We start from the raw sequence: 14774 nt of genomic DNA on the forward strand, positions 1-14774 counted from the left end.
TCCTCCTAAACATCAGCAAGACTAAGGAGCTGATCGTGGACCTCACTACAAAGCAGGCGAGGAATTACAAACCCCTCATCATCAGTGGCACGCCAGTTGAGAGAGTGGACAGTTTCCGATACCTGGGTGTCCACATCACTCAGGACCTGTCATGGTCCTGCCACATCAACTCCCTGGTTAAGAAAGCCCGTCAGCGTCTCTTCTTCCTCAGAAGACTTAGAGACTTCCATCTGCCACTGAAGGTGCTCAAGAACTTTTACTCCTGCACCATCGAGAGCGTCCTGACGGCAAACATCTGCACCTGGTTTGGGAACAGCACCAAGCAGGACAGACGAGATCTGCAAAGAGTGGTGCGCTCAGCCGAACGCATCATTCAATCAGAGCTCCCTGACATGCTGTCCATCTACACCAAGCGGTGCAAGTCCAAAGCTAGGAAGATTATGATGGACCTCTCCCATCCCAACAATGGACTCTTCTCACTGTTGAGGTCTGGGAAGCGCTTCCGCTCCCTTAAGGCCAAAACAGAAAGAATGAGGAGGAGCTTCTTCCCCCAGGCTATTCGGGCCCTGAACCAGGTGTAGGACTGGACTCTCCCACACACATCACTATAAGACTGGACTCTCACACACATCACCACACGCACCACCACACATTTCCTATAATCCTATAATTCCTATAATTTATAATCCTTATCTTTATAATCTTTTCTGCTATTTGCACATTCTTTACTGTAAATTCCTAAGTTAATTTGTAAATTTTGTAGTAAACTGTAAATTGTAAATATTGTAAAACTTTTCTTCTGTCATGTAATGGTCGGGCATTGTACAGCTACATGCATTTCACCCCCATGTCATACTGTGTATGGTTGTGTGTGTGTGTGACAAATAAAATTTGAATTTGAATTTGAAATAGTTATATAGTTACTACAGGATGATTTCAATTCAATTCAAGTCAGTGTTGTATAAAGCACCAATTCACAACAGTCATCTTAAAGCACTTTACTGTACGGTAAAAACCTAAACATTAGAAAGAAACCCTAACAATCAAACAACCCCCGTATAAGCTCCTCCCTCCAGGCTCAGGGAGGAGCTTAAGTGAGACGTTGGGGAGCGGGGGGTTAAAATACATATCAGATTTAATATGTCCTACATACACACTTAAATAAGGCAGTGCGCATTTATTATAGGTTAAATTCCATTTTGCTCTTTTGCATGTTAAAATGAAAGAAATGACACTTTAATGAAAGCATAAAGTGAAGTAACTGCGCTGCTATTAAACAGTCATTAATGACTGCCCTTGAGCAATTTACTCAGTCGTTTTTAGTAACTGTAACATGACGTGTAATTAAAGAGTGTGTGGTCAAAAAGTGTTACTTGATAAGACAGCACCCACACAGGGGCTATTTGGATTTACTGCAACTCTGCTCAGACTGAAGGTGAGCAGAGGAGTGCCGAATCCATGAAACGATCTCTTATTAAAGCACATTAATTAGTTACAGTATTTAAAGCCTTTTATTAGAAAGAGCTGCACACAAAAGCTGTCCAAGTCTGTGTAAGCTCGCAGGCTGCAACCTATTTCTGTCTTCTCACTGAGCACTCATTTCTCTCGTGGCTTCGCTCGACTGTCTGTGCTGTGTGGCGTGAACGACTTTTGCTCCACGGGGACTTTTTCTGCAAAGGTAGAACTGTGAACTCTCACATTTTCAATAAAAATGTCTGCTGCAGCGCGCAGGGTTAAAAGCTTCTGACTCATCTCACTGAGCCCACGGAGGTGGAAATGGAGAAATAACTCGTGGGGAGGAGGACATCTCCTCGTGTAACTGGTGATATCTGCGTCTGGCTGATGTTTCATGTTTTTAATATGCACTCCAACCTAGACAGTTTCCTTTCAGTCAGTTGGCAAAACACAAATTAGTGTGAAAGCAGCGTGTGAGATGGAAGGCATTACAGGAATCCAAACCCTACCATCTATTATATTACAGATTTTCTGTAGTGCTGTGACACGACATGTTTTAGCGCCTCACCTCTGAAGATGCTTTTCACGAAAGAACTCATACACACAGCAAAGTATTGATTTTACATCAAAATCAAATCGTTGCATGAATAATTCACTGCCATCAAAATGTCGTCTTCCTTTGAGATTCTTTAAACCAGGTATTTCAGTGACACTGAATACTCTACAACAGCGGTCCCCAACCCCTGGGCCTCGGACCGGTACTGGTCCGTGAGTCGTTTGGTACCGGGCCACGAGAGTTGAGGCTCAGGTGTGAAATGTATGGTTTTCAGGGTTTTTAATTGGTTTTCAGCTTTATTTTGTTATCGTTTTTATCGTTACCTCGGTTTTCCTGGGTTTTTCACGTGTGTTATGAATAAATCTTATTTTTTTCGGTACCAGTACTAGTTTTATTTTGTTGTATTTATCCGCGACACCTTAAAGGCCGGCCCGTGAAAATAATGTCCGCATAAACTGGTCCGTGGCGCAAAAAAGGTTGGAGACCGCTGCTCTACAACACTTAGATATCCTCAAATACTCTAAGTATTAAGAGTTTTCTCAGTTTCTTTTGTTCAGTTCTCAAATGACAGATGAAGGTTTTAAAAGAAGCTGTAAAATCCTTCAGAACAATTCATTACCTCTGCACATAAGAAGGAACATTTGCCATTCTGTTATCATCCAGATTTCTTTTTCTAGACATGATGGATTTCAGTTCACATGAGTTTCTTTGTTATTCTAGCGATCAGTTTCCATTCGTCCCTTGTCTGGGTTAAGTTCGTGGAGGCAACAGTCTGAGCAGAGAAGCCCAGACTTCCAACATCCCGGCCACCTTAACCAGCTCATAGTGTCGACAGATACGATCTCTCCAGCTTGTAATGGGTCTTCCCTGGGGCTTCCTCCTGGTTGTTGTCAGATACCCAAACTACCTCTGCTGGGTCCTTCTGATGACGAAGTTATCAGTTTTAATCTTTATAGTTTCACCTTTCAGTAAAACTTCCTGATGGAATTAATGTGATTCACTCCATGGTCCCTGCTTTGACTGCATTGTTATTAGTGCTTCCCTTTCATCTCCTTCCGTCTTGTCTCTCCTTCAGTGCCTTCGTCCTTTCTGTCTCTTTGTCTGACATCTTTTTTAGTGTCAGTCTTCACATCTCATCTTCATGTTGCTGTGTTTTGGACCTTTGATAATTTTACTTTCTGTTTTTGTCTCCTTCTGTTGTGATTGTCTGCCCTGCTCTCATCTCCTTTTCTATGACTTCCTCTTCTTCCTGTCTTCTGTGACTCAATGTATATATTGTCTCTGCCAGATCATCTGGTTGTCCACTCTACAGTCACGTGGCAGCACATTTTTCCAGCTAATGTCCAAACACTGTGTGGTTTATGATTGATTAACAGTTTCTTGTAACCCTGGTCGAGTTTTTATTGGACGTTTAATCATTTACAAACATGCTGTAAGTGATGATTTCTAGATTACTATTTATGCATCATTGCTAAACCACAATAATTCACAGAACAGACACAGTGTAACACGTTTAAGCAACAAATTCATAGAAAATTAAACCAATCTGTTTTTGCATGTTAATCCACAGGCTTTGAAGTTTTATGATTCATTAAAAAAATTAAAAATTCAATTTTGGACTGTAGCATGGTTTTTGCATGCTGTGACACATATAGGCAAATGGTACAATGATTTGTATCAGTGTAGTAAGGAGAAAACAACAGATAATACAAACATGCAGGAGATTGATGTGGCGCGCGCGCACACACACACACACACACACACACACACACACACACACACACACACACACACACACACACACACGCACGCACGCACGCACGCACGCACGTCTTATAATTCCACTGCACTGGTTTATTTACTGTACTGTAATACTGCAATTTGAGTTTTTACTTACCTCCATGGAGAAGCGTCTGTGCTGGGCCTTGCTGTGGTAGTGGAGGTGGGATGGAGACTGAGCTCCTGGAGTGGTTGGTTCAGGGCTCACTGGGCTGACATCATGAGATGGAGGACCCAGTCTGTCTGGAGTCAGGCCTGACAGAGGGGAAATATAATCAACGGTGGTGGGCCACCGAAAACTCTGAGAACAGCTTAAGATCTCAGTGGGATACGTTGACAGAACAGTCAGCGACTGGCACCTTAGCTCCTGTAAAGCGTCGGCATTCATTGAGTTTAAGCAGTAATTCAGTTTGGGTTTCTCTGCAGTCGTGGTCCTTTAATCACACAACTACAGCTGACTTTCAATATCAAGGGAAAACATCCATCCCCAACCCATGTAATTAAGTCCCACTTCAAAGCTGTACATCTGACCCTGATATCCATGTGTGCACAAATCTGTGTTTTTCCCAAGAAAACTGCCTTCTCCTTTTATGTTTAAAACTCTGCTTATGTACTTTAAATGCATAAGCATTTAAACTTTAAATGAAATAAGGACGTTTTTTTTAAATGCCCAACTAAACGGCATGTTTACAGGATGGAACAAAAGAGTATTCGATTTTATGGATATTTCGTCTTCCATTTGTGTGTGTGACTTTATTCTTTACAACCATTTTGATGAGACTTAAAGTTTGAATGTTGACCTGATTTGACTGACAGCTGTGCCAGCACAGGGGTAGTAGCTCCTCACTGTCCATAAGCTTCATCTCATCTGCAGCCTCCAGGCATGTGTATGTGCATTAAAATACAAAGCGCCCCTGTTTCCATGGAGATACTGCTTAACAAGGGAAGCAGGTCTCGTGTTAAGGAGGAGGTCTCAGACAGTAGGTTTCTTCCTAGCTTCCGCACAGCACACACTCACATTTATATGCATACATGCTAAACATTTACTGTGTAACTATGGCCTTTCTCAACCTGCCTACACACACCCAGCTCATTCATATATGCATACACATATAAAAAGATAACGCAAAACTAGAGGCAGGTGCTCAGATTTGAGCATGCCTGGTTGGGTTTGATGCAACGTTTTAACAGCACCGCAGAGAGGCTTTTAACAAGCCATGCTATGCGTTGTATTCAGTGACTGTCTAAATGGGCCGGGGGGATGAAATGACAACCTGTTTGCTGGTCATTTGAATATCACAGCTACAGCACTCCTTTGATCTCTTGATGCTAATTAGGGTCGGTGAAGGTGACACTGATATGAACACGCGCTAACAAAGTGTCACATTGCTGTGAAATATGGATGGATGCCTGCTAGAAATCTTGTTAGAAAAAGGACAATCCAATATGGTACGCAGCATGATGTTTTTGTAGCATTTCCATCTCAAACTGTGCTCATAGTGAGAGGCTGAAATAGGAACAAATGAGCGGGGAAAGAAATACCTTCAGTACTGACTTGGACATGTTAGATTATTTGCTTTTCATCAGTGTTGCACGTCGTCTGCACAGACAATTGACTGAGATGAATTTCTGATCTGGTATAGCTCCTTAAGGGAAAACACTTGACATTTAAATATCACACTTATACAAAAGCATATTCAGCAAAGCGGCTTTAAATTATCCATTAAAACAAAATCACTCTCACGTAGTTTCATGCAAACAAAAAAATATTCCTGCAATGTAATATAATAATTTTATAATGACAGAAAACAGCACTGAAAGTGTGTGTTTTTGTTCATGTGTGCATGAATCTATAGGTTACGCTGATGAGCTGATTGTACTCCGTGATCAGGGATTGTAATCGTCTCTGTTTGATGCTGCAATGTTTTTTAAAAAAAAAAAACATGTAATAGAAACCAATGATTTGACAGGATACACTACATTAAAACTATTATAGTATGGATAGTGGGATCTTATAAGTTGAGCCTTTATTGACATCTTTATGACAAAGTACCATCGTATTACTACAATGATAGAGACAATTTACCAAAACAACATATATTATGCAACATATACTACACTGTCCTGCACTATTGTGTTTCACTATTACAGCGCTGTAGTATAGGTCTATATGTATAAGTAATTTTTCATCAGGTGTTTTCAGTCCTGTTGCCACACGTCTGTAAAATCATTCAGTTATTCATGTAATTGATTGTATTTTAAAAATAGACACGCCAGCTCATGTTTGCATGAATTATTTGACCACTTATACACTGCCAGTCAAAAGTTTGGACACACCTTTTCATTTAATGGGTTTTCTTTATAGATACAGTCATCAAATATATGAAGCAAGATATATGTGGCAAAGAAAAAAATGATCAATAACTCTAAATATGTATTATATTTTAGATTCCTGAAAGTAGCCACCCTTTGCTTCGTTGACAGTGCTCCAAACCGTTGGCCTTCTCTCGATGAGCTTCATGATGTAGTCACCTGAAATGGTTCTCCCTTCACAGGTGTGCATTGTCAACTGTTACAATTTATATTATGGAAAGAACCAATCAGAGAAATGAATAAAGAGAAATGACAGTCCGTCATTACTGCCAGGTCAGTCTGGAAATTTTCTAAAACTTTGAATGCGTCCCCAAGTGCTACGAGGAAACGGGGTCACATGAGGACCGCCCCAGGAAAGGAAGACCAAGAGTCAGCTCTGCTGCTGAGGATAAATTCATCCAAGTCACCAGCCTCAAAAAGTTAACACAAGTTAACAGCAGCTCAGGTTAGAGCCCAGAAAAATTCCACACCGAGTTCCAGTAGCAGACACATCTCTACATCAACTGTTCAAAAGGAGACTGTGAATCAGGCCTTTATAGTCAAATAGCTGCTAAGAAACCACTACTAAGGAAAAGCAACAAGGAGAAGAGATTTGTTTGGGCCAAGAAACACAAGGAGTGGGCATTAGACCAGTGGAAATCTGTGCTTTGGTCTGAAGAATGCATGTGTGTGGCGCTGTCACTTGGTGTTTGCTCGCTCTGCGGTAGAGTATCACTTCCTGTTCCTGCTCAAACACAGTGGTGTTTCTGAGTAGCTTATTTGCTTAGCAATTTAATTAACAACTTTTAAATACATTCTTTTTCATAGTATAATCTTCACGTGCTTCATCCGAAGCACACTTTCTGTGTACTCACTACCTACAGTGGGGCAAAAAAGTATTTAGTCAGCCATCGATTGTGCAAGTTCCCCCACCTAAAATGATGAGGTCAGTAATTTGCACCAGAGGTACACTTCAACTGTGAGAGGCAGAATGTGGAAAAAAAATCCATGAATCCACATGGTAGGATTTGTAAAGAATTTATTCATAAATCAGGGTGGAAAATAAGTATTTGGTCAATAACAAAAATACAACTCAATACTTTGTAACATAACCTTTGTTGGCAATAACAGAGGTCAAACGTTTACTATAGGTCTTTACCAGGTTTGCACACACAGTAGCTGGTATTTTGGCCCATTCCTCCATGCAGATCTTCTCGAGAGCAGTGATGTTTTGGGGCTGTCGCCGAGCAACACGGACTTTCAACTCCCGCCACAGATTTTCTATGGGGTTGAGGTCTGGAGACTGGCTAGGCCACTCCAGGACTTTCAAATGCTTCTTACGGAGCCACTCCTTTGTTGCCCGGGCGGTGTGTTTTGGATCATTGTCATGTTGGAAGACCCAGCCTCGTTTCATCTTCAAAGTTCTCACTGATGGAAGGAGGTTTTGGCTCAAAATCTCACGATACATGGCCCCATTCATTCTGTCCTTAACACGGATCAGTCGTCCTGTCCCCTTGGCAGAAAAACAGCCCCATAGCATGATGTTTCCACCCCCATGCTTCACAGTAGGTATGGTGTTCTTGGGATGCAACTCAGTATTCTTCTTCCTCCAAACACGACGAGTTGAGTTTATACCAAAAAGTTCTACTTTGGTTTCATCTGACCACATGACATTCTCCCAATCCTCTGCTGTATCATCCATGTGCTCTCTGGCAAACTTCAGACGGGCCTGGACATGCACTGGCTTCAGCAGCGGAACACGTCTGGCACTGCGGGATTTGATTCCCTGCCGTTGTAGTGTGTTACTGATGGTGACCTTTGTTACTTTGGTCCCAGCTCTCTGCAGGTCATTCACCAGGTCCCCCCGTGTGGTTCTGGGATCTTTGCTCACCGTTCTCATGATCATTTTGACCCCACGGGATGAGATCTTGCGTGGAGCTCCAGATCGAGGGAGATTATCAGTGGTCTTGTATGTCTTCCATTTTCTGATGATTGCTCCCACAGTTGATTTTTTCACACCAAGCTGCTTGCCTATTGTAGATTCACTCTTCCCAGTCTGGTGCAGGTCTACAATACTTTTCCTGGTGTCCTTCGAAAGCTCTTTGGTCTTGGCCATGGCGGAGTTTGGAGTCTGACTGTTTGAGGCTGTGGACAGGTGTCTTTTATACAGATGATGAGTTCAAACAGGTGCCATTCATACAGGTAACGAGTGGGGGACAGAAAAGCTTCTTACAGAAGACGTTACAGGTCTGTGAGAGCCAGAGATTTTCCTTGTTTGAGGTGACCAAATACTTATTTTCCACCCTAATTTACGAATAAATTCTTTACAAATCCTACCATGTGGATTCATGGATTTTTTTTTCACATTCTGTCTCTCACAGTTGAAGTGTACCTCTGGTGCAAATTACTGACCTCTGCCATCATTTTAAGTGGGGGAACTTGCACAATCGGTGGCTGACTAAATACTTTTTTGCCCCACTGTAACTGACTTAAACTTAACAGGTAAACTCGTCCTCTTTTCCTTATTTAAAAAGTTTTAACTTTTTTTTAGCTGCTTTCATGGTTAAGTGGCATTCACCAGGTCCCCCCGTGTGGTTCTGGGATCTTTGCTCACCGTTCTCATGATCATTTTGACCCCACGGGATGAGATCTTGCGTGGAGCCCCAGATCGAGGGAGATTATCAGTGGTCTTGTATGTCTTCCATTTTCTGATGATTGCTCCCACAGTTGTTTCCACCCACTGTGTCTTTGTGCGACGCAGAATAGGTGAACGGATGGTCTCCACATGCATGGATCCCAGAAGCATGGTGGAGGAGGTGTGATGGTGTGGAGTGCTTTGCTGCTGACACTGTTGGGGATTTATTCAAAACTGAAGGCACACTGAATGGAAGACTAAGAAGGAGAGCGATGGAGTGCTGCACCAGATGGCCTGTCCTCCACAGTCACCTGACATATGGAGGCTGACCTCCAATCAAGATGGTTTGGGATGAGATGGACCACAGAGTGAAGGCTAAAGGACCAACAAGTGCTCAGCATCTCTGGGAACTCCTTCAAGACTGTTGGAAACCATTTCAGGTGACGACCTCATGAAGTTCATCGAGAGAATGCCGAGAGTGTCCAAAGCAGGAATCAAAGCTAAGGGTGGCTGTTTTAAAGAATCTAAAATCTAAAACATGTTTTGAGTTATTTCACACTTTGTTTACTACATAATTCTGTATCTTTTCATTCATAGTTTCACTTCAGTGAGAATCTACAATGTAAATAGTAATGAAAATAAAGAAGAAACAGAAGAAAAATGTGAAGGTGTGTCCAAACCTTTGACGTAGTATGGTAGTCTACTTATTTTGCTGCACGAGAAACAATTCTGGGTTGAATTTAAAAACCCCCAAAAACCATGTTTGCTGATGCCGACCAAACTTTTTCCATCACCACACAAATTATGAAGTTGGCATACAGCAACAATAAAATGTTAAGGCATCACATGATTTTTCCATGTGATGCTTATATCCGAGATGTTTTTTATTCAAGTCTGCTACACTATGGGACATGATAAAATCCTACATGCTTCAGATGGAACAGAGCAAAACAAAAAAGAGAAATGATCAGTAAGAGCTACGAGTGGACTGTAAATATCAGGAGGTAGCTGGGTTTGTCTGCTTACCTCTCTCCTGACCTTCAGTAGCAGACAGTAATGCAGACTGATGGACTCTGGGGGGGTAAGACTACATAGCCAGCTGCTACTCCGTTAGACAGCTGAATAACATCCTCATTCAAATGTAATATTTTCATAGGAAGCAAGCACTTTAGATGCCTCATTTTGATTACTTATGTGGTAGTACACACGGACGCCTAAGGTATCTTATAATAACACGTCATAATAATACTGAATCGTCAAAATAGCACCGTAGCAGTAGGTGCTGTGCAAATAAAATTGAATTGAACCCGGGAACAAATGGTTGGAAATTGTGATGAAAGTTTAAATCAGATGCATTTTATAGACTCTGCACTGTTATTCCATCTCTCAGTATCAGACGTGGTTTACATAATCAAGCACAGGCACTCAAGGATCTACTTGTGAGTGTATTCAGCTTCCTGGTATTATCTACCCCAATTTATCCCACTATAACCCTTATTCCCCTTTGAAGCCTGCTGATCCTCTGGCTCCAACTTGGTGGTGGTACCAGTCATAGCCGGAAAACCCCCAGTTAATCTGTGAGGGTCTGCTACAGACACGGAAGGAAGGAAGGCTTTTGTATTAAAACCCAGAGCGGTGTTGCAGTTTGTGCTCTATTATTAGACACAAGCCATTCATGCTCACATGGAGACCAAAGATGCAAAGAGGTAGAAGAGCTCATGGGTTGGGAATGTGAATGGATTTGAATGCTTTTAATTACCCAGTGCTTTATTGTTTTTAAAAGCTCGTTCGGCCTCTGAATACTCTGAGAAATCAAACATTCAACAGTTAAAGAACAACATCTTCCATTTAAAGCTCGTGCTCACCTTACAACCTTAAGTCAGATATGCACTATTTTTTCTTTAAATCTAGAACGGCAGAAATATCTGGCTTTTCAAGCTCCTAAATGTTCCACCAGCTACCTGTTCTAACAGTAAAGTGATCAATTCCACCAACTCTGCTCTGGTCTTCTCTCTAGCTGCAGATGCTAAATGCTCCACTGCATTCAGCACCTAGTTGTTGACGTGTGGATTTTTGTTTGTTGTTTTGGTGCCAAAGGTTGTTGACGAGAGTGGACATCTTTGAATTGGCTGTTAAATCAAAACAATGCATAGAAAGTTGTTTAGTGAAGCAACTAAATGATGTTTGTATATTTAAGTTTACTTCCCTTGTCTTTTTCTTAATTATTGGTTATTTGCATCTGTGTTTCGTCACTCTCCCTGATTGCCTACTGTATATTTATACCCTCGGTCTCCCCTCAGTTCTCTGTTGATTATCAGTCCTTCCTCTCTTGGTTTGGACTTACGGACTTTGCTTATCAGTTGCCATTTGGACTTCTCTGGTACACCTGAATAAATGTTTGTCTTTTTCTTTATGAACTCTGTCCCACAACTCGTCCTTTGGGTGCTCAATTCCACATCATATGACACTATGTGGCTTAGCAGTGGATGTTACGACAAATCGACCATCGTAGTGAGTTTTGAAGAGTTATTTGCTGTTAAAATGTTTGCAACCGCAATGGTTTTCATAATCTGTGAAATTTCAAAATTGAACAGATAATTGTAGTAATCTCAGACAATGCTGGTGATTTGAGGGGGAAAGGTGTTCTTACCCTGAGTGTGCCGTATGTTGAGCTGGTTGATCTGCTCAGTGAACTCATTTTCTTCAATCGTCTCAGTCCGAGGAACCGACAAAGAGAAACGTCTCTTAAAGTTCTTCATCTTGTTCATGATGCTGAGTAGTTGACTCTAGGAGAAGACAAGCAGAGAGAGATTTCACAAAAACTTTCAAGGTGTAATAAAGCCATGCACACTACACTCGGTAGTCAGTCATTTTGAATGCAAACTATTTAGAATGAGTGCACTGGGTGAGATTTTTTCCTTTGTTCTTTTTGTGTTAGGGGGCTTTTGCATGACCTTGCTAACTAAAAATTGGCAGTAAACACATACCTCCATCCAGGCAAAGAGAATGATCGATGTAAAGAGGACAGCATCAATACAAGTAACTAAGTGTTAATCCTCCTTGGTACACCGTCTACATGGCACAGGCTGCAGGGCATGTTGTACAGCTCTGATCTTCATGTGCAGCTTGACCAAATAAAGTCATGTGTGTTGTCTGATAATGAGGCAGAAAGCAGCGGGAAAGCAGCTGATCAATATACTCCCTCTCTCAGTAGGTTACACAGCCAAATCCTGCCCTAGCAGTTAGTTTTTACTTTGTTGGTCTTGTTTTTTTGATCCTCCTCCTTTCCTGTGGTCTGTGTGTTGCACAGACTGGTATCGTAGGGTCGCCACCATTTCTTTACTATCTAAGATTTCCACATATAGCATATGTGTATATGTGTTTTTGCTCATTACTGCAAAAAGCTAAGAGATGTGTGTGGTGGGTTCAAATACAACCAGTACTGAGCCTTCGCTCATAAGAGTATTGCTATCTCAGAGAAATCTTCGTAGGTACTAAGAGAACGTGCGTCTGTACACAGTGCAGGTCAGACGGCCGCCTAGCCCAGTCAAGAAAATGTGAAAAAATGTATGAATGCACCAAGTAAAATACTGTGCTTGTCCATTATATATCCCTGTAAGGCATATATAATGTAAGGGATAATGTAAAGGAAGTTGTCATCTGTGATTACGTTAACCGTGTGTGAATATATAACTGAAACATTTCAAAAACTATTTACATTTTCCTAGAAAATGTCATGGTCCGTGGTCCTGTGTCTGTGGAATGCGTGATGCTCGGGTAGCCACACCCCCGGGCTGGGCCATCACCAGCACACCTGCTCTCCATCACGGTGACTACACGGAGATCTGCTTAACCCGGCGCTGACGGATGCTCCACGCCAGTCCGTTAGTCACCCCCACAGTGGTAACCAGACTTCCACGAAAAGCGTGCATTCTCTTCTGGATTGGAACTGTGTTTAACCTGCCTACTTTTGTCCAGGTTTCTACTCGGCGTCTGCTACCTGCCTGTCCTCCGGCTCAACTGGATCTCGCGGTGCTCACCTGGCCCATTCGCCATTCCCACGGACTTCCTGCCCCCACGGACTGCCACACTTCCCTCCCGAGCTCCCACGGTCCCGTTCTATCGTAAGTCCCCTACTCTAACTCAGTCCAGATGTGTTTTCCCCACTTCCCGGCTCCCTAGTAATCATCTCCCCTTTCTATTGCAGCCTCCCACCGTCCCGATCCCGGCTTAAGATAAGATAAGATAAGATAAGAGATAAGATAGAACTTTATTAATCCCTCGGGTGGGTTCCTCTGGGAAATTCGACTTCCAAAAAGCACAGCAACGACCGAAGTTACAGTTACAGAATTGTTATATATATATATATATATATATATATATATATATATATATATATATATATGTATATATATATATACATACACACACACACACACACACACACACACACATATAAATACAGAGACAAATATAAATAAAATATACAAAGGGGATAAATAGAATAAATAGGAATAAAAAATAAAAATACAAGTGAATTGCACATTTCAAGTATTGAGTCTATTGCACTGTTGACTATTTACAAAAAGTATTGCACAAGGTATTGTACAGTGAGGTGAAGAGGCACTACAGCTTAGTTGTTCCCCCCTCCTTTGTCCTCCTGTTTCCCCTCCCTCTCCCCTCCAGAGAGGAGTTAAACAGTTTGATGGCGTGTGGGACAAAGGAGTTTTTAAGTCTGTTAGTTCTTGTCTTGGGGAGAAGCAACCTGTCACTGAACAGACTCTGAACAGGCTTCCTCGTGTCATTGTTTCCCCGGGTTTTTAGTTTCTTGTTTTGCTCCCTAGTTTCCCCGGGTCGCCTTTCGTTGTTACAATAAAGTGTTTTTTCTGTTAGCGCGGAGTCTGCGCCTGGATCTTTTCGTGCCCGCGCACCACGGCCCATGACAGAAAAGGGTCAAGGTTAGGGTTTGGAGCCAGGTTTGAGGTTGTTGGTGATGCAGAAGTCTTAAGAGGGTTAGGAGACAGTATATGGGCTCAAAATGTGGTCATAAATATTTTGTACTTGTAAATCAGTTTTGTACTTGTAAAAAAGATTTGTATGTGTAAAAAAGATTTGTGCGTGCGTAAAAAAGATTTGTGTGTGTGTGTGTAAAAAAGATTTGTGTGTGGACTTAGCCAAAAAAACCCTGCAAGTTACAACTACGAATTTTGACCCTATTTTTCTTCCTTTCATCTGATTGGTCAATGTCATGTCAATCACAAATGTAACAATCCAACCAGAGAACAGATGGGTTTGGCTGTGGGAGGGGCGCTTTTTTTGAACTGCAGGTCTTTGAAGGGAATAAATGCCCTTTTACATGCCAACCCAGCGTTTTCCTTCATCACCACGAAGGAAAACAGTCTGTGGTCGTCCGAGTTTGGTGATTTTTGTGTCACAGGACTACGTGTTTAATACAGGGACTTCCACAGCCTTTTCAACAGCGCTGCGGACGCGCGGGGGGGGGGGGCAGTGTTTTGGAAATGACAGTCTTCATTACAAAGCTTTCTTCGTTATGAACTAGCATACATGTTTTTATTGAACATTTGAAGAACTAGCAAGAGAACCCACAAACTCTTGTAGTTCACATAAAGTCAGAGATAAAAACGACAAGGAGCAGGTGCATCTAGTACAGGTAGAGCTGCTGCAAAAACCCACAGAGCCCAGCAGCCAGCAACAAATTCTGGATCCTTTGCTTTTAGTTAGCAATTAGCATTAGCAGCACATCCTGCGTCCCATGTGAATGGACTTTTATGCTGCGCACTGTGACTCACAGCAATGGTCCCGGGTCAGCCCTGACTTTGTGTTACACTAATCCTAAAGTAATAATGGTATTTCTAACCACTGATATACCACAACTTTTTCCTTTCAACAGCTACTGAAAGTTAGGGGACCTAGCTGCTATCGGATATTTATATAGAGATTACCCTTCAAGGACCTGCAGTTCAAAAAAGCGCCCCT

At 42.0% G+C, this 14774-nt stretch overlaps 1 protein-coding gene across 1 annotated transcript in view; it reads right to left on the bottom strand.

Annotated features, from left to right (window-relative positions):
- cdk18 (cyclin dependent kinase 18) overlaps positions 1–11872 on the bottom strand; it is a 37559-nt gene extending 25687 nt beyond the window's left edge. The window contains exons 1-3 of the mRNA XM_080890536.1: positions 11765–11872; positions 11428–11563; positions 3909–4045 (exon numbers count right to left, since the gene is read on the bottom strand). Coding sequence (XP_080746662.1) covers positions 3909–4045; positions 11428–11563; positions 11765–11770 — 279 coding nt within the window. The 5' untranslated portion in view covers positions 11771–11872. The remainder of the gene's footprint in view (positions 1–3908; positions 4046–11427; positions 11564–11764) is intronic.
- Positions 11873–14774: the final 2902 nt, after the last annotated feature.

This window comes from Rhamphochromis sp. 'chilingali', assembly GCF_963969265.1.
Source record: "Rhamphochromis sp. 'chilingali' genome assembly, chromosome: 9".
NCBI lineage: Eukaryota > Metazoa > Chordata > Actinopteri > Cichliformes > Cichlidae > Rhamphochromis > Rhamphochromis sp. 'chilingali'.